The sequence below is a fragment of the Pelophylax lessonae genome (genome assembly GCF_965119305.1).
Source record: "Pelophylax lessonae genome assembly, chromosome: 6".
Lineage (NCBI taxonomy): Eukaryota > Metazoa > Chordata > Amphibia > Anura > Ranidae > Pelophylax > Pelophylax lessonae.
The window spans coordinates 71,659,554-71,686,542 of record NC_138773.1 but is presented as its reverse complement, the minus strand read 5'-3'; the positions used below and the strand labels follow the sequence as shown (position 1 = coordinate 71,686,542).

Genomic DNA, 26,989 nt, shown 5'->3' with positions numbered 1-26,989 from the left:
TTTGAAGAATTAACACAGCACTTCACCTTACTCTTGAAAGAACTACTGCTTTCACTTTTGTGTGGTTTGTGCAGCACTGGATTTTGGATGCACTACCCAACAGGGCTGATATAAACTGTTTTTCACATCTATATTGATTTATTATTGTTTTAAATATTTTTTCCCTATGTTTATGGTCATATATAGTCACTTTTTTAGCAACTTAATATTATATAATAATATGCTATTAATAGTTTATATAGCTGTTGATGCACATTTGTTGTTTTAGTACCAGGTTCACACTGGTGCGATACGGGAAACCCTGCAAATTAGTGCTGGCTGTTGCATCGCACCAGAATCGCACAGTGGTTCACACTGAGATCTGCAAATTTCTGGGGGTGTCAATTTAAAGTTATTGACACCCCCAGATTGGTTCGCAGATCACAGTGCGAACTGTAAAATGGTGAAAGAATCGGATCGCATAGGTGTGAACACCCATGCGATCCGATTCCAGTGCGAACCAAAAAAAGGGTCCTGTACCATTTTGGTGCGAATGCATGTGATCTGCACAGCAATGCGGTCGAAGCACATGCGATGTCTGGCATCGCACTAGTGTGAACCGGCACTTATGCTGACTACCACAGGGTCATAAAATACATTGGTTGGATTGGATTTAGCACCACACCATTTATTATTTAACATTTTGTGTATGTGGCGACACTATAGGTGCTGGTAGCATTATCTTTTATTAGATAGTCTACTACCTTGGTGTTTTTAACAATTCATTTTTTTTGTTTTGGCACAAACTGTAATTATCAGACCCAGTGTAGTGCACAATTTATTTACAACTTATATAATTTGAACAGTTTCACCTTATCCTTGAATATTGTCGTTTGGGAATCAATCTAATTAAATATAGGGGGGGGGGGGGGGGGAGTGCGCACTGTTATCATATGTGGACATGATAGAGGTCTTGAGAGGTCCTGAGGAAGCAGGGGTTCCCGCGAAACGCGTTGACCCTTTTTCGCCAATCATATCAGCATTCCAATTGGGATGTTTCTGAGATAGGTTAATCTGTTGACCTCCTGCACACTGAATGTAATGTTTTTATAATATTTATGCAACAACCATGTTCTTAACCTTTGTATACAATAAAGAATGATGTTATTTTATCAACGTATATTTACTATTGGAGGTATAAATAAAGTACCACACTTTTGGCTTTTGCTTTGGTTTACACTTCTGGGATTATACCTCCTCTGATCGAAAAGGTCACCACTTATGTGTTTACTCTTTTCTATAGATCTGAATATGTGTCAATGGACCAATGGGCCATGGTCCACCAAAGTTTACAGGCACGATGGTCAAAAATGAAAATACATCAGTCTGTGATATGGTCTTTAACACACACGCTATGTGACTTTGGGGGCTACAAGGCTAAATATGTATGGCACTTGGTCACCCCTAATGCTCTTTGTTGACACCACATGCTACCAACACTTTGTAATTAGTTATCTATGCTCTCCAGGAGATTAGAGCTTAACTAACCAGACACTCCAGCAACTCAATAGCTGATGAAGACATTATTCCTGATGGAAGAAACCCTTTGTATTTAAGATTCTGTAAACATGTACGTAGCAAACACATCCCCCACCCGTGGTCCTATCGCAGAACTATATCAACCTGTGACAGGTCAAATGAAAAATTATATACAAGTTGGAAAGCACTCAAGTAGCATGAGTCACAGTAGAGGTCTGGCGCTCCACAATTTCAAATGCTATAAGATCACCTGGACTGCATATATGGGCCATGGGAGGGATCTGCTGTCCATGCAGATGATGTGCATTAGGAGTTAGGCAGCAATCCTCAGAGAATGCTCAGGCTCTGTAACACATGTGAGAAGAAAGGAGGGGGGAGGCGCCACTAAGTGCAGTATTATAAAACACTTACAAGATGGTAACCTTTGAAGGAGCCATTAGCTCCGAGCGCATAGCCTGCCTGTTTCCACGGATTGAGTGTCCTGGACTCCCGCCCCGCAACGGTGATGTCACTTCCACCTCCGCGTCTCACGCTGGTCAACGTGGAAGCACCACACAGGACTGCCAGCTTTCCATGTTCAGCGATGTTTGGGGTGATACAGTCCCCAGGACCTCAGTGGACAGCCGGATCACATACCATAGACAAGCCCTTTTGATGTTACCATCTTGTAAATGTTTTTAATCCTTTGAAATAAATCAACTTTTATAATACTGCACTTAGTAGACCCTCCCCCCTCATTTCTTCTCACTCAAGTAGCATGCCCCACCTTCCTCCAATCAGAAATGGTTATGAGATTTAAAACAGCCAATTCAAATATTCAAACATTACTGCCTATGAGTGCAGCATGCAAAAATCTAATTTTGTTTTGTGTTTCAAGAATTCTCTATGCACAGAAATCAAACTTCCAGAAATGAAATTACATTATTCAGGATTAACGCCAATTATTTATAGTGGTCAGAGCCAATCGCATTTTGAATGACAATAGTGCGGTCATGCAACACTGTACTCAAATTAAATTATAATTTTTTTAAGGCCCCGTTCACATACAAGCGACGCTACCTCGGAGCGGTCGCCACGGACTTCATAACATTGAAGTCTATGGCGGTCGCCTCCTGGTCGCCCCAAAGAAGCTCCGGACCCTTTTTCTAAGTCGGAGCGACTTGTGTCGCTCCTATTAGAACGGGTCCGCAGCTTCCCTATGGGAGGCGACCTACGGCGACCTGTGAGGCGACCAGGTCGCCTCACAGGTCGCCTTAGTGTGAATGGGGGCTTAGAGAGATAGTGCTTTCTTTTGGTGGTATTTAATAATTTAATATTAATTTGTAAAATTTTGCAAATAAGTAATTTTTCTACTTCAATGATGTGCGCTGATGAGGCTCTACTCATAAGGTGGCACTGATATGCTGCACTGATTGACATTGATTTGCACTAATGGGGCTGCACTGATGATCAGTGCCCTGCACTGCACTGATGTCCCCTGGCACAGCATAACAGGTTATCAGCTTTCCTTTCCTCACACAGTGACAGCGCTGAAGAAACTATGTCCGCTGAGGAAAGCAGCATTTGTTTACATTTGATGAGCTGTGATTGGATACAGCTAATCACATAGTAAAGGGCTGTTGTGTTTGGTCTTTTACCTAGATCTGTGATCAGCTGTTTCCAAAGTACACAGTGATCACAGAGCGTTCCGGAGGATCTGTGAGGATGTCACTAGATGCCCTCCCAGAACTGGAGGACCAAATTGTAGCCGTCTTTCGGCTATAGCGCGGTCGGCAAGTGGTAAATGGACTTCAATAAGCAGATAACAGACAAATCTTCTCCAAGCAGAAAACCAGAGATATTTAGTATCTGCTCGTTATCTTCTCTGAGACCATTTAAAGTATAACTAAAGGTGAAACCTTTTTTTTTTTTTGGGGGGGGGGGGGGGGGGGGTTTGGGATAGAGTGGAGAGGGATTAAAAAATCTATTAGATTTTTATTGCTGTCTGTTTCCCCTTTTAAGAAATTCTCCCCCCTCCATTTGTCCTGTTTACCACTATCATTGAAAATAAAAGTAAAAGAAAACCCTAATTTTGGGTTGTCCCCAGAAAAGTAACAGGGGTAAATCTTCCAATGGGGACACTAGTTCTGGTGACCTGGGGGGCCCTGATTGCCTTAACCACTTTACCGCTGCTCACTAGAGCTCTACTGCGGCAAAGTGGCTCTTGTAGGTCTGACGACGTAGACCTACGTCGGCAGACACTCCACCTTCTCGGCGGCGCGCGCGCGCCTCCGGAGGCTCGCTCCCGCTGTATTCAGTCACAGCGGGAGTCGGGCCAGGGGAGGAGCAGTGGCATTTCGTCTCACTCCCTGTTTTGGCTATGGGACAGGAAGTGATGGGAAATCTCAATAATGGGACAAAGATGACCAAAAAACTGACAGGGGTTATAACCCTCCCTTACTTTATCCAAAATGAGAAAAAAAAACTTTTGCCTATAATTCTACTTTAAGCACAGTTAAAATTCCTGAGCCCTGATTAAGTGGGATTCGATTTGGCCCCCAATACGTGTTGGCTTTTCTCTCCTATGAACCAATTTTATCAATAAAACTTTGAACTTGTGAATATTTGTTTGACACTCTCATTGAACTTTATATATGTGGATTCTCAACTCTGGGTTTCCCCCCCTGTTTATAAGGGGTGTCCCAATTTTATGGAGTGCTTCCAAGCCTGAGCCAGTATGTCCCAGTCATAATTTGATTGACCCATTGAAGATTTGTATCCAGTGTCTCACTTTCCTTGTGTTAACCTTTTATTTATATCTGTGTCCCTGCTGGGGAGAACCGCCCTCTCTATCTGTGCTGGTGGTCATCCACTCTAGGACAGAAATAGAACAGACATTTGACTGGAGTTCCATTTTAGTTTAACACTTATGCATTTTTTAAGGCTCAATGAAGTCACGTAGACAAAGCTATATCCATAATTACCAAAATGGCTATTCTCGCCTCCGTGCCTGCAGTTTTAAGATATTTTTGGGGCATGTCAGATACAAAAATATGGAAACTATTATCCAAAAATGCATTGGCCCTTAGAGGATTTTAACAAAAGAGTATCTCAGAATACTAAAAGAAAAGTATATAAACCCACATTAAAGCGAGAACTCTCTCTGGCATATGGCAGCTGTGCATTACTATCATCTCATCAGCCATTTTGACATTAATTTCTTGCTCCTAGGGTAATCCAATATGATAATCCCCTCTCACCTGGCATTGAATCCTCTCCCACGACGGGCACAGCCCTCCCAGTGGCAGCAGTATCCGGAATCCTTTTCTGGCTTCACATGAAAATCATTAACATGATCCACCAATTCTTGAAGAAGCTCAAACAGGCGGTTGCACTGCAAGGTCAGAGGTCAAAGGTGAGCCGAGCCGAGCCAAGGAATGCAGCAAGAAGACAAGAGGGGGAGTGTGTAGACAATTAGATAAAACAGAAACAGAGAAAGGAATGTGAGACAGAGAACAGGCAGGTGGACATCTAAGGATGAGGCCTGCAGGGGGTGACCCTTACCTTTGCCCACTGACACACCAGTTGTTTCTGTTCAGTGTATTCAAGGGACAGCCGCTTCTCCTTGGGGGGAGTAAGAAACACCGATGGGGGTAGCTGGAGTCCGGAGCTAAGGGGCAGAAAGAACTGGAAGGGACTGGGAGTTGTGTCTCCTCTGCAGCGCAATGATGGCATGTCCTGAGGGATAGAAGAGAGGTCAGGGATGGTTAGGGACATATGACACTTGAAGCAGAAATAAGAAGCACAGAGCATAGTCCATCATTTCAACATTTCTCCAATTCTTTAGAGACAATTGAGTACTGTCTGTGATACTTTTTTTATTTGCACTAACGTACAATTTTTCAGGACAAGCTTTCGGGGTATGTCCCCTTCATCAAGATCCAAGCAGTACTCAAGTACTGCTTGGATCTTGATGAAGGGGACATACCCCGAAAGCTTGTCCTGAAAAATTGTATGTTAGTGCAAATAAAAAAAGTATCACGGACAGTACTCAATTGTCTCTGTCGCAAGTGCACTAATACGGCTACAATGACCTCCAATTCCTTAGAAATACATTGAGGCACAGAAATGTTTTTTTTTTGTAACATATGCAGTAATCTGAGAATCAGCTGCACTTGTAGACCCAATGGACTGTGACAGCTATGTGATGTAATAAGGGACAGCACCATGTCCTTATGTCCTTGAAGCAGAACCATCAGTCTATGATTGAACAGTCTCTACACGATTTCCTTTAGCGTTACATACTAACATCCAAGTAAGAAGGCCTTCACAATACACACCCCTTTGCAACTGCAAAGTAGATTGTACAATCAGATTGTTACATGCGTGAGTGTATGTCCAATTAAACTCTTTATTTTCAATAAAGTGGGGAGTATTAGAACCCTTGAAAGCTCTCATGTCACTTGGCGGGCCACGTTACATAGTTAGTAAGATTGAAGACACCAGTCCATCTAGTTCTTCCTGTGTAGGTGTGTGTTTATATCAATATAATTTCCCATATCCACATCCACTGACGAAAACTATGACGAAGAATAATTCATTTTTCGTTAACGAATTTTTGAGGCAGGGACGTTTACCCTTGTGAACTTCCAGTTTCCATGGAGCTCTGCCTGATTTAGCTCCCAGGAAGCAAGCGACTCAAGTCCGTAGCATGCTTGGCTTAGATGCACTTGCAGCACTGTATATCCAGCATTACAGGCCTCTGAGTCCTCAGACCTCAGACAACCGTCCAGAGCAGCACTCTGCATTACAGGCCTCCCGACGAGAGTCTCACCCCTGAGGACGACCTTCCAGAGCAGAGAGCACTGTGAGTGTGTACATTACAATTACAGGCCTCCTCTCAGATCACCATCCCAGAGCACTGTGCATTACAAGCCTCCCCTCAGACCACCATCTGGAGCACTGTGCAGTAATACAGGCCTCTCATACCACCATTCAGAGCAATGTGCAGCATCACAGCCATCTGTCAAGAGAACTGTGCAGCATTAAAGCCACCGTCCGTCCAGAGCACTGTGCAGCATTACAGTCACTGTCCATCCAGAGCACTGTGCAGCATTACAGTCACCGTCCATCCAGAGCACTGTGCAGCATTACAGGCCTCCTTAGACCACTGTCCAGAGCACTGTGCAGCATTACAGGCCTCCTCAGACCATCCAGAGCAGCTAAATCTGTGACTGTGAGTTTGTTCAAATCCTAATACCATAAATAATAACATAATATTAGTTTTGTTTACTCCAGGAGTATATAATGGGGTTGGAAATTGTAGAGAAATAATGCATCATAAATTTAACTAAACCCATTTGATTTTAGACGACTATAATTAGTTTTAGTCGACTAAAATGTACTGGAGATAGTCAGCTAAATATGACTAAAACTAAAAGAATTGCAGATGACTAAAATGGGTCTAAAGCTAAATGGCATTTTAGTCAAAAGACTAAAACTAAATCAAAATTTGCTGCCAAAATTAACACTTGGAGGGGGGGGGGGGGGTTTAGGTTGAACCGCTTCTCCTCCAAGTGTAATGAGTGACTGCATGTCTTCTTTACCCCCTGATGGTATTCAGTACCAAAAGCGGTAACCCCGAGCCACACTTGGGATTACCCCAGAATGTTACTCACCTTCCCTGCGATCCCCCGCCGTCCTCCCCGGCGTCCTCACACTCTCTCCCCGCTCTATGCACGGCCAATTGCCGGCACTTGCCTTCCGGTTCCCTTCCCTGCGAGCGTTGCGACGCAGGGGGGTGGAACCGGCGGCAAATTCAAAAGTATAAATACACAAATGACATGATACAAAGCTGTGATCCTTACGGATTACACTGTATCATGCCATTTCACCATAGGATTGCACCTGGTGACTTTTCTAGTGCCCTGCCTGTGCTTTTCCAGTGCTTTGTGCCTGGAAAATTTTGAACGACCATGGAGTCCAAAAAAGGTATGGAAAGTGACGACAGCGACAATTCTGATGTCTCTTTCTGGCACATAGCTTGTGGAATTTGGGAAGCATATCAAATGATTCTTCAGAATTTCCAACGGAGCTATATGCCAGAAAGAGACATCAGAATTGTCCCTTTAAATTGCCGCCGGTTCCAACCCCCCTGCATCGCAACGCTCGCAGGGAAGGGAACCGGAAGACAGGTGCCGGCATCGGCCAAGCACACAGCGGGAGGCTGGCGGGGGAGGACGGCGGGGGATCACAGGGGAAGGTGAGTTTTAAAATGTAAAACAACAGATTTCCATACAAAACAATGTATCGCTTTTAGCACAGAAATCTGGACATAATCTGACCGCCAGGGAGGTTAAGCTCCCTAAAACTTAATAGTTTCCTCCTGGAGTCACTATTGAGGTATTTGTATGAGGGGTCTTCAAAAAGTTTCCACAATTTTATATTTTTGTTGGAAACGGCGAGGGCGGGAGGAGTAGTAATTGGTCATCCAAGGACAATCGAACCTCAGCGCTTACTCCAATATTATAAGGCATTTCTAGCGGTGCTGCTGCTCTTCTTAAGTGGGGAAACTTCAAATCACTACGAAGAAAAAAAAAGAAGGAACATCCCATGCAAGTTTCCAGGACATTAGTGCAGAAGGGCGAGCAGTCTGGCATTGGATTTTCACCACCTGGGTCATAGACAATACAGTAGACCAAAGCTTTTGGGGGACATAGTACATACCTGAAGTGTTGAGGGGCTAGAGAGGGAGTCTGGGAGATTTTTAAAATGGGAACTCGTACTTTGAGACTCCATTTTCATCTGCATGTTTTAGGTGTGGCGCAGTTTATGTACATTGCGTGTTTTACATGCATTTCAGTTAATCTGGGCTATCTGCTTAAACCACATAAAAGATGCAGCAAGCAGCAGTTTTTTCTAATGCATAGCACAAAAATCTTCAGATGTGAACAATGCCACATTTGTTCTGGCCAGTGACTCAGGTGGTATTAATACCAAAGCATTTGTACGATAGACAAAAAAATTTAATTTAAACTAGAGATTTGCAATGGCCTGCATATTTCTCTAATGTCAGGAGTAATTTAAAGTAAATCGTGGAACGTTGGCTTTTGCTAAACAGTTTGAGGAATATGAAAATAAAAAAAAACATCTAGAAATGCCTGGAAAGCCTGTCTTTGCTTCATAAACAGAAAAGGTATACTTATTCCTTGAGCATAAAAATGATAATGGTGGTGTTAAATTACTTTGGATTTTTTAAGGCCATTGAGTGACCATATGTGACAATCCAGCTGTAAAATCTCCTGATTTTAGATATTGTATTGCACAGAAAGCTAAAGACAACCTCACTCATACAAATGCCATGAATTCATAACATTTGGATGTGAGTTAAAAGCAAACAATTAGATTATGATTAACCACAACCAATTCAGCATACTGGAATAAACACAAGCCCAATTTGAAAAAACGTGAAGCCCGTGGATACAACAAATTTCGGTAACTAAGAAGAATTGCATGTTTTATTCCCTTCTTCATGTCGTGTTTCCAAGCTGTTCTCTTTCTCATAAACTAGACCTCTCTGCAGCTTTTGATACTGTTGACCATCCCCTTCTTCTCAAAAAAACTCCACTCTCTTGGCCTTCAAGATTTTGCTCTCTCCTGATTCTCCTCCTACTTATCACAGCGCTCCTTCAGTGTTACCTATAACTCTGTCTTCTACTCTCCGCTTCTTCTTTCTGTAGGGGTCCCCCACGGTTCTGTCCTCGGACCCCTCCTCTTCTCCATCTACACCTCCTCCCTTGGTATGACAGACCCAACGGGGACAGGGGCTTTTGGAGGGGACTGCAGGATATCCTCTTGCCTACTGACTATGGGCCCTGGCATTTGAGGCAACTACAAGCATTCACGAAGGTGTCCTTATATGTAATGCAAGATGACATTACCACATTTAACAGTCAAGAAAGCCATGATGACCCCTGCCAACTTTTTTTTGAAAAATTCTTTTTATTGTTTTATAACAAGAAAAAAATACAGACAGTGACAAACACCAGTCCCTAACATGGCGGGACGGCACAACAACCCTACCCAACCCTCCCCCCCACCCTCCCAACCCTGGCAGCTTACCTATAGAACCGAGTAAAACATAGGGGGGGCCGGGGGCGGCCGGGACAGCAGAACCCGTCCAGACCGCCCCCCTCAGGCCCAGGGGTACAGGACAAAAAAATATATATGACAACTGGATCAGAACACAAAGTTACAGGTCAAAAATAGCAGAGGTTTCCTGACTGAAAGAAAAGAACCAGTGAGAGTGCGGGCCCAAATAAACCATAAGATACAGACACTTCCCATTCACAATTAGCCCGCCGTCTCAGTGGATTCCACCCATGCCTTCCACACCTTCTCGAACTTTCGGAGACAACCACGGGACTCGTAAGTGGCCTTATACAAAGGTAAAACAGCGTTCACCAGCCCCTTCCAGAAGGGTATCGAGGGGGGTGACACTTTTCTCCAGTGTAGTAGGATGGCCTTCTTGGCATAAAACAGTAGTATAATCAACAGCGTCCTATGAGCCACCGAGGGGACCACCTCCTCCACCAGGCCCAGGAGACAGACGCTCTGGGTCAGCGGAACCGGAGTCATAAGCACCCTTCCAAGGCAGGAGACGACCTCCGACCAGTAGCGCTGAACCAGAGCACAGTCCCAAAATACATGTCGGGCATCCGCTGGGGCAGCCGAACATCGCCAACACTCAGCGGACACCGACGGAAAGATCCTGGCCAGGCGGGCAGGCGTATAATACACTCTGTGGAGAAATTTAAATTGGATGAACTTATCTCTAGCCGCCACCAGGTGTTTAAAGGGATCTGTCCACAGGTCATCCCAGTCGTCCCCCTGCAAGTCAGGAATATCTTCCGTCCAGCGCTGCTTGCAGCGCACAATCCCCGGAGGGGTGAGGCGGAACAGTTCCTTGTAGACAGTAGACAGTGTTTTACTAAGGTCAGGGTTAGTCAACATCAATTCCAGGTCCGACGGCACTGGCTCGATCCGGAGATCTGCAAACTGACTCTGGAAAGCGTGCCGCAGTTGCAAGAAACGGAAGAAATAAGTCGTGGGTAAGTCATGTCGGGAACGTAAGGTGTCAAAGGGGACTAGTGCACCCTCGGTGGTAACGTCCCCCAACGTCTTTATACCAACAGCAGCCCATACCCCAGGGTCCGGGAGGTGGTAAAAATGGGGAAGTCTGGGATTCATCCACAAGGGGGTAGAAGGTGAGAAACCAAGGTAACTAGGGCACGCCAGCTTCACCGTCTGGCCCCACGCCTTGATCGTAGCCTTCATGGAGTCGGTCAACGGCAGATCGGTGCTCACCCCTCGAAATAATGCCAGGCGTAAACTCTCATAGGACCCCAGGTGTGCAGCCTCCAGAACCGTAGCCGAATCCTCCGCATCCGCCCTCAACCAACGTCTCGCAAATACCATCTGCCCAGCTAGGTAATATTTATGCCAATCAGGAAGAGCAAGCCCACCACTGGCCTTGGGCTCCTGGAGGGCCCGCAGGCCTATCCTAGGGGGCCCAGGAGACCACAAAAAGGATCCGATGATGCCATCCAACTTGCGAAAAAAGGCTCGAGGGACCCAGGTAGGGGAGTGCCACAAAAAATACAATACCACGGGAAGAAACTTCATCTTCAATAAGGCAATACGCCCAAGCAACGAGAGCGGGAGCCTCCTCCACACCTGTACCAGCTGTTGTAGCCTAGGCACAAGCGGGAGGAGATTCAGGGAGTAATAATCCCCCGGGCACCGCGTGACTTTAACCCCCAGGTACGTGAAGGAGTCCACCCAACATAGGGGAGGATCAGCAGAGGAGACCGCCACCGGCGCCCCAGTAAGGGATAGTACGGAAGATTTCCCCCAATTCACCCGGAGCCCGGAGTAGGAGCCGAAAGTGTCCAGGATGCGTAAAACCGCCCGTAGGGAGGGACCCGAGTCTCTAAGGAAGAGCAGCATATCGTCAGCATACAGAGCCACGCATTCCCTAATGGATCCCACCTGGATGGCATCAAAGGCATTGGAAGTCCTGAGAGCGGTGGCCACCGGTTCAATCGTGAGGGCAAACAAAAAGGGAGAGAGGGGGCAACCCTGTCGGGTACCCCGCCCCACCCCAAAGTACTCAGATTTGGCCAGACCCAGCCGAATGGCCGTACGAGGAGAGGAGTATAGTAGTTTAACCCACAGCCGGAACGTAGGGCCGAAGCCCATCAGCTCCAGCACTTTATGCATGTACGACCAGTCGACCGAGTCAAAAGCCTTTTCAATATCAATAGAGACCACAATCCGCTGCGGATAGTCAGCAGCGGGTAGCTGAAGATGGGTAAAGAGGCGTCCGATATTGGTATCCACCGACTTCCCAGGCATAAAACCCGTCTGGTCCGGGTCAACCAATGTATGGATGACCCCCGCCAGCCGGGACGCCAGAATTTTGGAAAGGACCTTCAGGTCTGCATTTAAAAGGGCTATGGGCCTGTAGGAGGAGCACTCCACAGGGTCCTTACCTGGTTTCAGCAACAACACCATGGTGGCATCGAGCATGGAAGGGGGAAGAGCTTTCTCCTCCAAACAATATTGAAATAGACTACTAAGGCGTGGAGCCAGCTGCTCAGCAAATGATTTATAAAAATCTGCGGGGAACCCATCCGGACCCGGGGCCTTATGCGGAGGAAATGCGGCAATAGCCTTTTCCACCTCCAAAGGGGTAATAGGGGCGTCCAGAAGGGCGCTGTCGTCAGCAGTCAGTGTGGGGAGGTCGAGACCTTGAAGGAGCAAGTCCATGGCAGTGTGGTCGTAGTCAGTGGCAGGGGTATACAAGGTCTCAAAGTACCTCCTGAACTCAGCCAGTATGTCCGCGGGGTCCGTCAAGAGGTCACCCCCCGAGCTCCTGAGAAGCGGAACATTAATCGGGGCCTTTTGATCCGCCACCAGCCTCGCCAAAAGCTTGCCGTTCTTGTCCCCCTGCGCAAACACCGAAGCCCGCACATGTGAGGCCTCGGTGTGGGCGAGGTCAGAGAAGTGAAGAGAGAGAGCGCGCCGCGCCTCCATTAAAGAAATGTAAGTGGAATCAGAGGCCGACTCCGCATGTTCTCTCGCCCGCTCTCTCTCCTCCTCCTGTAGGGACACAATCGTACTGTTATGATCCTTCCTAGCAGACTTAATACCGGCTATACATTCACCCCTGGCCACCGCCTTAAATGCCTCCCACACCATCCCAGGTTCCGCAGAACCCTCGTTGCTCTCCCAATACGTCTGGATAACCTTCTCCAACCGGGAGGTAATCTGCTCATTTTGGAGCCATCCAGAGGACAGCCTCCAGCCCCGCTCTCTAGCCTCCACCTGGAGGTGCACTGTCAAGAGAAGCGGGTTATGATCAGACACCCCCCCGGCCAGATAGTCAGCAGTAGAAAGGAGGGATTGCAGACGAGCGTTCCCAAAAGCCAGGTCAATGCGGGCCGCAGAACGATGCGAGGCGGAAAGATGAGAATAACACCGATCATCAGGATGCTTCCAACGCCAGAGTTCCACCAGGCCCAAAGCAGATGCCCAGGCCAAGAGGTCAAGCGAGGCCGGCCGACTGGAGCTGGAAGTATCCAACCCACTATCCAGAATAGCATTAAAATCCCCCATCAAAAGTACTGGCAATGAAACATGATCAGAAAGTTTGTGCATAAGGTCATACAGTAGTTGCACCCGAAAGGGTGGAGGCACATAGACATTAATCAGAAGCAGTTTGAGAGAATATAAAGTAACGACTAAAGCCACATAGCGTCCCTCCGGGTCGGAGACCACCTGGTGGATGGAGCAAGGAATCGCTTTACTAATCAGGATCGAGACCCCCCGTGCATAGGTGGAATGAGTGGCGTGAAACGCCTTTTGTATCCAGGGTTTTCTAAGTGCCCGGACCAAACTACCATCCAGGTGAGTCTCCTGAAGGAGGAACACGTGTGGTCTATGTTGCTTAAGATATTGAAATACAGCAGCCCGCTTATACTTGCTATTAAGCCCCCTCACATTCCATGAGAGGAATCTATAAACATCAGCCATGGGGGGCATGTAGAAAAGGAAAAATAAAAATAAAAATAAAAACAAAAGGGGGATGAAAAAAACAGTCAGGGATGGCCAGGAAGTCCACAATCCAGTTGTCCGAGTCACATTCAGCGCACCACAGAGACCAACAGGCCCCGAGGATCCATACAGTCAGGAGGAGGTAAAGCTGCCCAGAAAAAAACTGCCCAAATGCCCTTGTACCAGCAACATCAAACAAGCCAGGGAATCCTGGCAAAACCCAGCTGGCACGGGCCTGAAGCCCCAAACTTCCCAACATGAGAGTCAGTGAACGCTGTACAGTGCAAACAAAGTTCGACAGGAACCAAATAAGTGTAGTAGAGACTCCAGCGGAGCCCCCGGGCAGTCAGGAGCACATGAGACCAAAAAAGGGATACAAAACGGGGGGGAAAAAAGAAAAAGGGAAAACCTCGCACAAAGGGACATCAGCACTCCAGGAAGCAGGGGACAGATCCGTGAAGAAGAGCAGCCCGCAGCCGGGAATCAGCGAATACCGTCCATCCACTCCGAGACCTCTTGAGGGGATTCAAAAAATTTCACGGAACCGTTAAATTGAACCCGGAGCCTGCTGGGGTACAGCATGCTATATTTAATTTCCTTATCTCGGAGGCGTTTACGGACTTCCGTGAACGACCGGCGTTTCCTCTGGGTTTCAGCCGAAAAGTCAGGGAAGAGCATGATCCGGGTGTTCTCAAAGTGTAGGTCTTGATGCTTCCGGGCCTCGGCCAGGAGCATGTCCCGATCCCGATAGTTCAGGAATTTGACCAGGAAGGGCCGTGGCGGGGCCCCCGGCGGCCTAGCGCCCAGGGGAACTCGATGGGCTCGCTCCACAACATATGTGGGGGGGAGATCCGTGAGGGCGAGCAGATCCTTAAAGAATTGTTCCGCAAATATGGCCGGTTTAGACCCCTCCACCCCTTCAGGGAGCCCCACCACTCTCACATTATTGCGGCGTTGGCGGTCTTCAGCATCGTCCGCACGGTGCTGCAGGGACTTGACCAGGCCCTGAAGTTCCGCAAGTTGGGCGGCATGGGTGGTCGTGCTGTCCTCCACGTTGGAGATGCGGCCCTCCGCAGTAGCAATGCGGCCCCTCACCTTATCGAGGTCGTGGCGTATCAGGGTGCACTCCGAGGCCAGATGGTCGATCCGCACCATGAGGGAGGCCTTGCAGTCATCGATGGCCGCCAGGATCGGAGCTGTAATGGCCCGCCGATCTGCCTCCTGCTGTGTGACAGAGGACTGGGACGTAGCCGGCTGCACCTGAGGAGAACCGTCCGCCCGCTGCTCCGGCTCCATGGTCCCACTCTCCCTCGATGCGCGCTGCGGTGTGTGCAATGGCGCCAAGATGGCGGAGGCGGAGCTCTGTGCCTGGCCGCGAGCGGAGCGGGTCTGGCGTTGATCCTTCCGGGTCTTACCGGGAGTGCCGGAGGCCGATGTAGGCATCCCCAGGATGGGCAGATGTTCCCCCACCGAACAGGAGCGGTTACAAGCCGGGGAAAACGGCCAGGAAGGATTAATGGCAGGATAGAACCAGGAGCTCCGCCGAGACACGTCCTGTCTTGCTCACATCCGGACACGCCGACCCCTGCCAACTTAAAGCTCAGTGAGAAGATGTATGTGAAATGAAAGCTGGTTAATGATATTTTTACAGCCTTGGGTCTTCTTGAATACTGGTGCTGAACTGTCTGGGTGGGCACTTATCTGAGTTACCTAGGCTTGTTCAGGTGACTACCTGTTAATTAGCTTACTGTTTAATTAGATTACTGTTTAATTAGCTTACTGTTTAATTAGATTACTGTTTAATTAGATTACTGTTTAAGTTTGTTTTGGCTGTTCCTTAGATGTGCTAATGATATTTATGTTTACAGTTTTCATTGTTTAGGATAATGTGATCAAGCTCTTATCTGATTTTGTGTGGTATATATTCAGTGTGAGTTTACAATAAAGTCAGTTCCAGTTTGCACCTAAGCTAGTGTGCCTAGTTCTTGGGTGCAATGCTTAGCTATAATACCTGGTTCCTGGTTCCAGAGTGGCAGAAGCACCCAGGCAGGTCACTCTCTCTAGTCTTACCCTCACTCCTTCAGTCTCCTCTCCCATTACTAACTTACTATCAGTGTCTTGATTATCAGTGCAGTCCCAATAGTTCCCACCGTGCTCCCAATCAGTGCCCATTGGTGCTTCCAATCAGTGCCTCATCATCAGTGTCGCCTATCAATGCCGCCTATCAGTGCTCATCAGTACTTCCTATCAGTGCCACCTATCAGTGCCCATCAGTACTGCTTATCAGTGCCCTTCATTGCCACCTTTCTGTGCCGCCTATCAGTGCTGCCTCATCAGTTCCTCCTCATCAGTGAAGCCTATCAGTGCCCATCATTGTCACCTCATCAGTGACCATCAGTGCAGCCTATCAGTGCCCATCAGTGCAGCCTGATCAGCACACATCAGTGAAGGAAAAAAAATCACCTGTTTGCAAAATGAAAACGTTTTTTCTTTTTTTTTTTTCTTCAAAACATTCAGTCTTTTTTCGTTTATAGCGCAAAAAAAAAAAACCCAGTGGTGATTAAATACTATCAAAAGAAGCTCTGTCTCAAAAAATGATAAAAATTTCATTTGGGTACAGAGTTGCATGGCCGCACAACTTCAAAGTGTGACAGCGCTAAAAGCTGAAAATTGGCCTGGGCAGGAAGGGGGTGAAAGTGCCCAGTAAGTAAGTGGTTAACCGGTTGCCGACTGCGCACAGTATATTTACTGCGGCAGTCAGCCCCGGCCAGGCAGAGTGACGTAGATCTACGTCACTCGCCTGTCACTGCTATTAGAGCCAATAGCGGGCGAGCGCGCGCCCGCCTCGGCTCGTTCAGGGAGGAGTGCGGGCGTGTGACCGGCGGACCCGATGTCCGCCGGTCACTCGCCGATCGTGATAGTGTGGGCACTACAGCCACTTTAATGTCCTATGCCTTTATCAAGCGTTTGTTTGTGAGTACCTTTTTTTATACAATATAGCTTTTTACATTGAGGATAATGCACTAGGCCGGTGCGTCCTCTGTTTATTTCTATGTTCTAAAATACTTGGTCGATCCTGCTTGTTCCTGTGTCCCCCTATGTGAACTGACCACAGTAATCATGGCTGCTGATCCATGATACCGTGGTCAGTTTACGTGCTTCTCTCCCTCTCCCCCTCCTTCCCTGTCTGTCAGCTCAGTCTGTGTAGTGAGAGCCAATCTCCTCCCTGCCCCTCCCCTCTCCTCCTGACACTATTTCCGCTGCAATACATAACCCTATTACTTGTAACCTATCTGTTTTATGAAGATCTAAAGATCTTTTTACTTATAATCCTAAATACCTCCTGGTCGGTTGACATAACAGGGAAATCTCAGCCCCTCCTGCTGCTCTCCTTAGATCGGGGAAGGAGAGCAGAGGGGGATTACGTGACCACAGAGCGGCAGCATTAGAGAGGTATTTAGGATTATAATTTGAAAAAAAACTGACACACAGTACTTTAGATCGTCATAAAACAGAGAGAATACAAGTTATAAGGGTTAGGTGACTTAACAAGCACTTTAAGCCTTCAGAGCCACTTTAAAGCCAAATTAAGCTTTTATTCTTTAACAGATAAATATATTCCAGGTGCATCAAATCAAAGGATCTTTAAGGTCTTACTATCTATTTTCTTCAGAAAGAAGCCACAGCCTGAGTAGAAAAACTTGTGTTCTGCCAGCATGTTGCAGAGTGGGACCCTTGCTCTTTGTGAGGAAGCAGTGATCTCTCTGCAGAGGTCTAACATATCTCCTGCGGAGTCAGAGTCAGAGATTTTTAATCATTATGGAGCATGAGCTTTGCTGATTGCAGAGCTATAGGTGAGATCCAGCAAGGGGCATGTTGAACTTTAAAAAGCAGCCATGTCCTGAGAAGAAAACCCCTTGTCCTCCCACCCCTTGTGACCCAGCAGGGGGCAAGTCACATTTTAGAAACTAGCTGCAGCCTAGGCAGAAAAGCCTTTGTCCTGCCACCATTGGTCAGCAATCTATTTGCAGAGGTTTGACATGCCGCCTTCTGTGTCAAAGCCAGAGCTTTGCAATCACAGAGCATAAGCTTTAGGTTTGACTCAGTAGGTGGCATGTCAGACCTCTGTAAAAAGTCCACTACTTCTTCACAGAGAGCAATGGTCCTTCTCTGCAGCATCCTGGCAGGGGACAGGCTTTTCTACCCCCTGTGACTGCTTTAAAAAGTAAACACATTATAGGACATTAAGCTGATTATTATTATTATTATTGTTATTATTGAGCTGATTTAAGCACCTCCTGCCCGCTGTATAGACAAATTAAAATTAAAAAACTGTTTTTAGATGCCCACCTAACCACCTGTTCCCTGGATCCTGTTCCCTCACAACTACTACGGACACCCTCTTACTCTATCCTATGCTCCTTTACTCACATCTTTAATCTCTCCCTCTCTAGTGGCACCTTCCCCTCCCCTCTAAAACATGCGCAGATCACTCCCATACTTAAAAAGCCCTCACTAGACCCCACCAACCTGAACAACTTAAGACCCATTTCACTGCTCCCATTCACTTCTAAACTTCTAGAACGCTTAGTCTACAACCGTCTCAGCTCCTACCTCAGTGAAAATAACCTTCTTGATCCCTTACAGTCTGGCTTTCGCTCGCAGCACTCTACAGAAACTGCCTTACTAAAACTCGCAAACGATCTACTAACTGCTAAAACCAATGGCCACTACTCCATACTTCTATTACTTGACCTTTCTGCGGCCTTTGATACTGTTGACCACCCGCTCCTTCTTAATAAACTCTGTTCCCTTGGCCTCCAAGATTCTGCTCTAGCTTGGTTCTCCTCCTAACTATCACAGCGCTCCGTCAGTGTTACCCACAACTCTACCTCCTCCTCCCCATTGCCCCTTTCTGTGGGGGTTCCCCAAGGCTCTGTTCTTGGACCCCTCCTCTTCTCTATCTACACCGCCTCCCTTGGTCACTTGATAACCGCCCACGGCTTCCAATACCATCTATACGCCAATGACACTCAAATCTATCTGTCTACTCCTTACCTCACTCCTTCAGTCTCCTCTCACATTGCTAACTTACTTACTGACATATCAACATGGATGTCGCACCACTTCCTCAAACTAAATCTCTCTAAAACTGAGCTGGTAATATTCCCTCCAGCCCGTGCCCCCCTCCATGACTTTTTTATCAAAATTCGTTATGCAACCATCAATACCTCCCCTCATGCCAGGGTACTAGGTGTAATCCTGGACTCTGACCTGTCCTTTCAGCCCCAAATCCAATCATTGTCAAAAGCTTGTAGACTTCAACTCCGCAACATCTCTAAAATTCGCCCCTTTTTAACAACTGAAACCACCAAGCTACTCATTAACTCCCTTGTAATTTCTCTCCTCGACTATTGCAACTCCCTTCTCATAGGCCTACCACTTCATAGGCTATCCCCTCTTCAGTCTATCATGAACGCTGCTGCCAGGCTTATCCACCTTACCAACCGCTCAGCGTCTGCCTCCCCTCTCTGCCAATCCCTACACTGGCTCCCGATTGCCCAGCGAATTAAATTCAAAATACTAAACCACAACATACAAAGCCATTCACAACTCTGCCCTGAGCTACATCACCAATCTTGTCTCCAAATATCACCCAAACCGTCCTCTCCCCTCCTCTCAAGACCTCCTACTCTCAAGCTCCCTTGTCTCCTCCTCTCATGCTCGTCTCCAGGATTTCTCCAGGGCCTCTCCCATCCTCTGGAACGCTCTACCTCAACCTGTAGGGCTATCTCCTACTCTAGCTGCTTTCAGGCGATCCCTGAAAATGTATCTCTTCAGGGAAGCCTATCACACCGCCAACTAATCTGCCATCAGCTCATTCCCTACTCTTACAACCTCTTGTAACACCTGCCCCACCCCATTAGATTGTAGGCAGGGTCCTCTTAATCCTCTTGTATTTTATTGTATTGTAAATGTACTGTCTCCCTCTAATATTGTAAAGCGCTGCGTAAACTGTTGGCGCTATAGAAATCTTTATTAATAATAATAATAATAATAATAATGACAGGGTGCTCTCTTGTTCTGGGACAGCATCATTTGACATTGCCTAGGTCTCATAGCGCTTGCGTGCCACCAGGGGCACACAGTGCGGCAATCGCGGTGTGCTGTATTCCTGGGACACTGCTCGACCCTGATTTCAGTAAAGCGCTGATGATAAGGGTCTTTTACCCATGTGATCAGCTGTGTCCAATCACAGCTGATCACATGTAAACAAGGAAATGCCAGTTATTGGCTCTCCTCGCCTCACACTGACAGAGAGCCGACCAGCTGCCATTACTCACAGGGGAGACCTGTACAGATAATCAGGGCACTAATCATCAGTACAGCCCCAACAGGGCCCAGCAGTGATGCCAATCTGTGCCTGTCAGTGATGCTGATCTGCGCCCATAAGTGATGCCAATCTGTACCCATCAGTGATACCAGTCTGTGCCCATCAGTGATGCAAGTCAATGCTGCCTTTCAGTGCTCTTCAGTGTCTACTCATTAGTGCTCATCAGTGCCGCCCATCATTGCCACCTATCCGTTTGGCCTATTATTGCCCATAAGTGCTGCCTATAAGTATCCATCAATGCCACCTATCAGTGCCCATCAGTGCTGCCTATCAGTGCTGTCTATCAGTGCCCATCAGTGCTGCATATTAGTGCCTACTCATCAGTGCCACTTCATCAGTGCCCTCTCATCAGTGCAGCCTATCAGCGCACATCAGCGAAGGAGAAAAGTTACTTATTTAGAAATTTTTTTGACAGAAACTAAGAAAAACTTTTTTTTTTCGGTCTTTTTTTTAATTTTTGTTAGCAAAAAATAAAAACCCACCAATGATTAAATACCACCAAAAGAAAGCTCTATTTGTGCGAAAACAAATTATAAAAATGTCCTTTGGGTACAGCGTTGCATGACTGCGGAATTGTCATTCAAAGTGTGACAGCGCTGAAAGCTGAAAATTGGCCTTGGCAGGAAGAGGGTAAAAGTACCCGGTATTGAAGCAAATTAACTAGGAGTTCAATTGAGCTTTAATATAACTATATATCTACTGATAGGAGCTTATTATTTGCAATGCTGGGAAAGGTATTTAAGCATAAAATCAAGATTGTGAGTGAGGATCAAGATATTTCTGACATTGTCTATATTTGTATGATGTTTTCTATCAAGGTTTGGGAACTTAACAAAAACGTCAATAACAGCATTAAAAGACAAAAAGTGAGTGAAAAATGAATTGCAAACACTGGAACATTTTTGTTACAGCTAATCAGATTGTAAACCTTGGCTACACACAAATTGGGGCCAGTGTCAACAGGCTTTTGTTTGTGTCAGAGACACTTCTAAACCCCTTACAAGTCAATGAAAATGCAAAAGCAGCTTTGAATCAGGTTGATGCAGCTTAGCAGGAAGTCAAATGCAGGTTAGAAGGAGGTCAACTGCAAGTCCAAAACACCTAAAAATAAACTATGAATGATGTGTCTGAAATGGAGGTCCAATGCAAGCAGAATGCATCTAAAAGGGAGCTGAATTTCCCCATCGACACAAGCCCTAAGCCCATTAACAGAGACCCTTAGGCCTTGTTCACACGCGTGTACTCAAACATATACTTGTGCAATGGCCATGCTTGCCTGCATGTGAATGCACAGGTGCTCCATGCATCCCCATGCAGGCTTTCCTATTCATGTCACTTGGGACACAGTGGCTGCACAGACACAGCCACTGCTTCCAATTTGACATCTGTCACATACAAAATGCACACTATCTGCGTGTGCTGTATGGGAATGCATGGAACACCTGTGCATTCCCTTGCGGGCATACATGACCCTCGTAGGGGCATACACTTAAGTATGCCCATGTGAATGCCACTATACACATTGACTATGCAATGACCCTTAGATGTACTAACAACTATATAGATTGTAATGAGTGTAGCCAGATTAAACACTAAACACAAAAACCTTTAAATCTTATCTTTCAACTATTATGATTAGCAGTATATTATATTAAAATATATACTATATTAAGCTATATTTGCACTATAAACTAGCATTTCTGGATGTGCATCTCGCTTATTGGGGAACAAAGTAATGATTTGCATAGCTCTGCCCATTGTCCTGAAAGGAGGTATAATCCTCTTATACTGTATTTGGGATATGTGATGACATGCAAATCTTTACTGTGCTGCTTACAAATTCAGTTGGAGGCCCTTTTGATTCCTTTAGTCCTTTCTCACTATAACTTGCATGGAATTACTGTCTAATCAGTTATGATTGTAAGATATTTTCATCACAAATCATGGCTGACACCAAAGTAAAGAAATTCAATATAATGAAAATCAAGGAAGATTTGTCTGGGATCTTCCTATTCTACAATGTAGGTCTAGCTTTCTACTAAAAAAACAATTGCACAGTGGGACATAATGGAATCACAAATCATGGCTGACACCATAGTAAAGAAATTCAATATAATGAAAATCAAGGAAGATTTGTCTGGGATCCTCCTTTTCTACAATGTAGGTCTAGCTTTCTACTGAAAAAACAATTGCACAATGGGACATAATGGAAATACAGAAGGTTTCCCTCCTATATGACAGCAATGTTATAGACAACAGATATGAGACTGAGACTCACCAGTGGGATATCCACACCCGTCATCCTCTCTGGGGACAAGGATGCACGGCTGGGGGAGTCCATCTCAGAAGGTGGGGAGAGGCTAAGGTCCACCACTGGAGGAGAAGAAAAAGGGGAGCTGTCCCCATCCCGAAAACGAGGCAGGTACCCTGAGAAAATCAAAGCAGAGAGGTATTAGTGGTGTGTGGCAACGGGGGTTCATGAGAACAAAAGTGGGCCTGCAGGTGAAATACTGTAGATAGCTCCAGGATCAAAAAAGGTCAAAGGGCTCAATTATAACTTTCTGTCTGAGCCAGCAGTGCTGCCAAAGCTGCACTGAAATCACAAGCGGCATTGTCAGCCCTACCTTTGTTCTCTCCTCTTTGAGTAAAGAACACCTCCTCCTCTCCACATCTGTTTTGTAGTGCAGTAGAGGAGGATACAGCATGGCTGACAACACTGCTTTGGATCCCAGAGTAGAAGATGCACTGTGTTGTCAGCTCCCTAGGAAACTAGACATAGTTACATAGTTACATAGTAGGTGAGGTTGAATAAAGACAATAGTCCATCCAGTTCAACCTGTGTAGGTGTGTGTGGCTGTAATCATCTCACATACCCCTGAATGTTCTGATCCTTGAGATGTATGTCTAAGAGTCTTTTGAAAGCCACCATACTTCCTGCAGAAACCACCTCTTGGGGTAGAGAATTCCACAATCTTGTAGCTCTAACAGTAAAGAACCCCCCCACGTTGCTTGAGGTTAAAACGCTTCTCCTCTAATCGCAATGTATGCCCTCGAGTCCTCATGCACTCCCTACGACTGAATAGATTTTTTTCTATGCCGAGATCACCATTGAGATATTTATAAATTGCTATCATGTCCCCTCTCAGGCGTCTCTTCTCCAGGGAGAATAAATCAAGCGATTGCAGACGCTCTTCATAATTAAGGTCCTCCAATCCCCCAATTAGTTTAGTTGCCCTTCTCTGGATCCTCTCCAGCTCCAACACATCCCTCCTGAGGACTGGCGACCAGAACTGGACAGAATACTCTGGACCGGAGTTTTATAAAGTGGAAGGATTATAGTCTTATCTCTGGAATACATCCCTTTCTTTATGCATGCTAATATTCTGCTGGCTTTGGCAGCTGCCGCTTGACATTGCATGCTATTGCCTAGTCTATCATCTACCAAGACTCCCAGATCTTTCTCCATTTTTGATTCCCCCAAGGGTTCCCCCCTAATGTGTATTGTGCTTTTATGTTTTTAGTCCCCAAGTGCAAAACCTTACACTTCTCCACATTAAACCTCATTTGCCATGTTGTAGCCCACTCCGTTATTTTGTCCAGGTCATTTTGTAGGATATCTGCTTCATGCTGTGCAGTTATTGCCCTGCCCAATTTTGTGTCATCTGCAAAAACCGATATAGAACTACTGATCCCGTCCTCAATGCTGTTTATTAATAAATTGAACAAGGTTGGTCTCAGGACTGAGCCTTCGGGGACCCCGCTTACCACCTCAGACCAGTCTGAGTATGCGATGTTTATTACCACCCTTTGGACACGCCCTTTTAGCCAATTCCGTATCCAAGAGCAAACCCTGCGGTCGATACCTGCAGACCTTATTTTATAAATTACTTGTGGGGAACTGTATCAAACGCCTTGGCGAAATCCAGGTACACCACATCCACTGGTCTGCCCCTATCTAGCTCACAGCTCACCTCCTCGTAGAATGTTAAGAGATTGGTTTGACAAGAACGCCCATTTGTAAACCCGTGCTGATTACTGCTGATGATGTTGTTGTCTTTAGCAAACTCTACGATATAGTCCCTTATCATCCCCTCCAGAACTTTACATACTATCGATGTCAGACTGACAGGCCTATAATTACCCGGGATATGCCTCTGCCCTTTTTTGAATATCGGTATCACATTAGCTTTCCTCCAATCCCCTGGTACATTTCCTGTCATAATACTGTCAGCAAAGATCAGGAATAGTGGTCTAGATATAACCTTTCTGAGCTCTTTGAGTACTCTCAGATGTACGCCATCCGGGCCTTTGTTTGTGTTAATTTTATCCAGGCTTTCCCTGATTTCACCCTCTGTTAGCCATAGCAGCAAGTCCTGTGTAATACTACTGACCATACAGTCATGGTCAGTGTACCCCTCCTTTTCCTGAGTAAAGACTGATGAGAAAAAGGAGTTCAGCACGGTTGCCTTTTCAGTGTCCTCTGTAACCATCCCCTCATTTTTGTTAATTATGTGTGCAATATGCTCTGCCCTTGCTTTTTTGCTGTTGATATATTTAAAGAATTTCTTTGGGTTCTTTTTACTATCCTCCGCTATTTGTCTCTCAAAGTTGATTTTAGCCATTTTGATTTCGTATTTACTTTTCTTATTTGCCTCCTTGTATTGCACGAAAGCCGATACTGTGCCCTCTGATTTATATTTCTTGAAGGCCATTTTTTTTCCCCTAATAAGTTTTTTAACATTACGGTTTAGCCAGCCAGGTTTGGCCTTGTCTCTTCTAAATTTATTTCCCAAGGATAGACACACACTGGATTTCCTGCTGGACGAGCAGGTACTTTCCTATATTTGCACTGTTTATAAAAAAAGACAAAACTCATGTGCTTGTATGAAAGAGGCAGAAAGGCTTGCTTAGTGTGCTGCAGCAAATCAAAAAGTTTGATATTCAGGTCCTTCCTTCTTTGAGTTCGCCCCATGATCACAACCTGCTCTTTTCATACAGTTTCTGCTGTGTGACAGGCGTAGTGATGTCACTGTTCCAATCTGATAAATCACCAACAGAGGTGGAAGGAACTCTCCACAGCTTGAAGAACTGGTAGGCACATTAACTAGCCTTTGATGAGTCTGCAGAGAAAAGGTGGAGAGTTTCTATCTATGCCAATCCACAACTCAGCCCTGAGCTTTATTGCCAACCTAGTCTTACAATTTAAGCCAAACTGTCCTCTTCATTTCTCCCATGATTTTCTTATCCTAGCCTCCTTCTCACCACCTCCAATACTCACCAGCAGGACTTTTCCAGAACCTCTCCCATGCTCTGGAACTCCGTACCGGAATCTGTACAGCTAACTCCTACTCCGTCTGCCATTAGGCCATTCATGAAAACTCAATTCTTCCATTCTTCGGGGAAGCCTATCCTGCCTTTACCCAACATCTGAACTTTTCACTGTCTGCAGTACTCTACTCGGAATGTGAATACTCCTAAAATACCAGTTTTTTTTTTGTTTTGTTTTTTTTGTTGGAATGGTGTATTAACACAGCAACATTCAGCAGTTGGTGTAAATGGCCATTTGCTGTGTTGCTCTGATTAATATTAAGGTGGATGACTGGCCCCTGAAACATGTTGGAGTTTGTGGTAATTGTATGTTTGGAAAAAATTCAATTTCTGACCTTTTGGTATGTGGAAGCTATCTAGCTACTATCTGGTTGCCCCACAGAGGTTCCATCAGCCTACCATCGTCATTATTATAAATTCAACCTGTCATCCATTCTCACCTCAAGGCTTCAGTGTCATCTATCCATCCCCTAATGCATTTCTTTATTGACCATTATTATTTGTTTTATTTATTGATCATTATGACAAACGTTTTTGTCATATACAGGAAGAGGGTGATATAGGGGTCGTTTGGACGTAAAAATTATTTCAAGGGTTATTTTATAGTAAAAAGGTTGAAAAAGACGGATTTAGACGGATCACTTTGTAGGGGCTGAGGATATAAAGTAATCACCTGATTGAGGCGAGGTTATAGAAGAATCACCATAGGGCTAAGAGTATAGGGGGATCATGTAGTACAAGTGAGGACAAAGAAGGTGGGGCTGAGGATATATTAGGATCATCTGGTAGGGATAAGGATATAGTGGTATCACCTGGAAGGGGTAAAGATATAGTGGGATTAACTACTAGAGATAAGGATGCAGTGTGATAATTTAGTATGAGTGAGGACAAAGAAGGTGGAGATGAAGATATAGTAGGATCATCTGGTAGGGGTAAGGATATGTTTGGACTTGCCTGGCAGGGGTAAGGATATAGTGGGCTCACCTGGTAGAGGTAAGGATATAGTAGGATCATCTGGTAGGGGTAAAGATATAGTGGAATCACCTGGTAGGGGTGAGGGTATAGTAGACTCACCTGGCAGGGGTAAGGATATAGTGGGCTTACCTGGTAGAGGTAAGGATATAGTAGGATCATCTGATAGGGGTAAAGATATAGTGGAATCACCTGGTAGGGGTGAGGGTATAGTAGACTCATCTGGCAGGGATAAGGATATAGTGGGCTTACCTGGTAGAGGTAAGGATATAGTAGGATCATCTGGTAGGGGTAAAGATATAGTGGAATCACCTGGTAGGGGCGAGGGTATAGTAGACTCATCTGGCAGGGGTAAGGATATAGTGGGATCACCTAGTAGGGGTGAGGATATAGTGCGATCACCTGGTAGAAGTAAAAATATAGGGGGCTCACCTGGTAGATGTAAGGATATAGTGGGTACACCTAGTAGAAGTAAAAAGATATAGTGGGCACACCTGGTAGGGATGAGGGTATAGTAGGCTCAACTGGTAGGGGTGAGGGTATAGTGGGATCACCTGGTAGGGGTAAGGATATAGTGGGGTTATCTGGTAAGGGTGAGGGTATAGTGGGATCACCTGGTAGGGGTAAGAATATAGAGGGATCATCTGTTAGGGGTAAATATATAGTGGGCTCACTTGGTAG

At 45.9% G+C, this 26,989-nt stretch overlaps 1 protein-coding gene across 2 annotated transcripts in view; it reads right to left on the bottom strand.

Moving 5' to 3' along the window:
- GLIS2 (GLIS family zinc finger 2) overlaps positions 1 to 26,989 on the bottom strand; it is a 104,395-nt gene that overhangs the window by 19,865 nt on the left and 57,541 nt on the right. For both annotated transcript variants that reach the window (XM_082262257.1, XM_082262258.1), the window contains exons 3-5: positions 22,287 to 22,435; positions 5,062 to 5,235; positions 4,758 to 4,891 (exon numbers count right to left, since the gene is read on the bottom strand). In XM_082262257.1, coding sequence (XP_082118383.1) covers positions 4,758 to 4,891; positions 5,062 to 5,235; positions 22,287 to 22,435 — 457 coding nt within the window. The remainder of the gene's footprint in view (positions 1 to 4,757; positions 4,892 to 5,061; positions 5,236 to 22,286; positions 22,436 to 26,989) is intronic.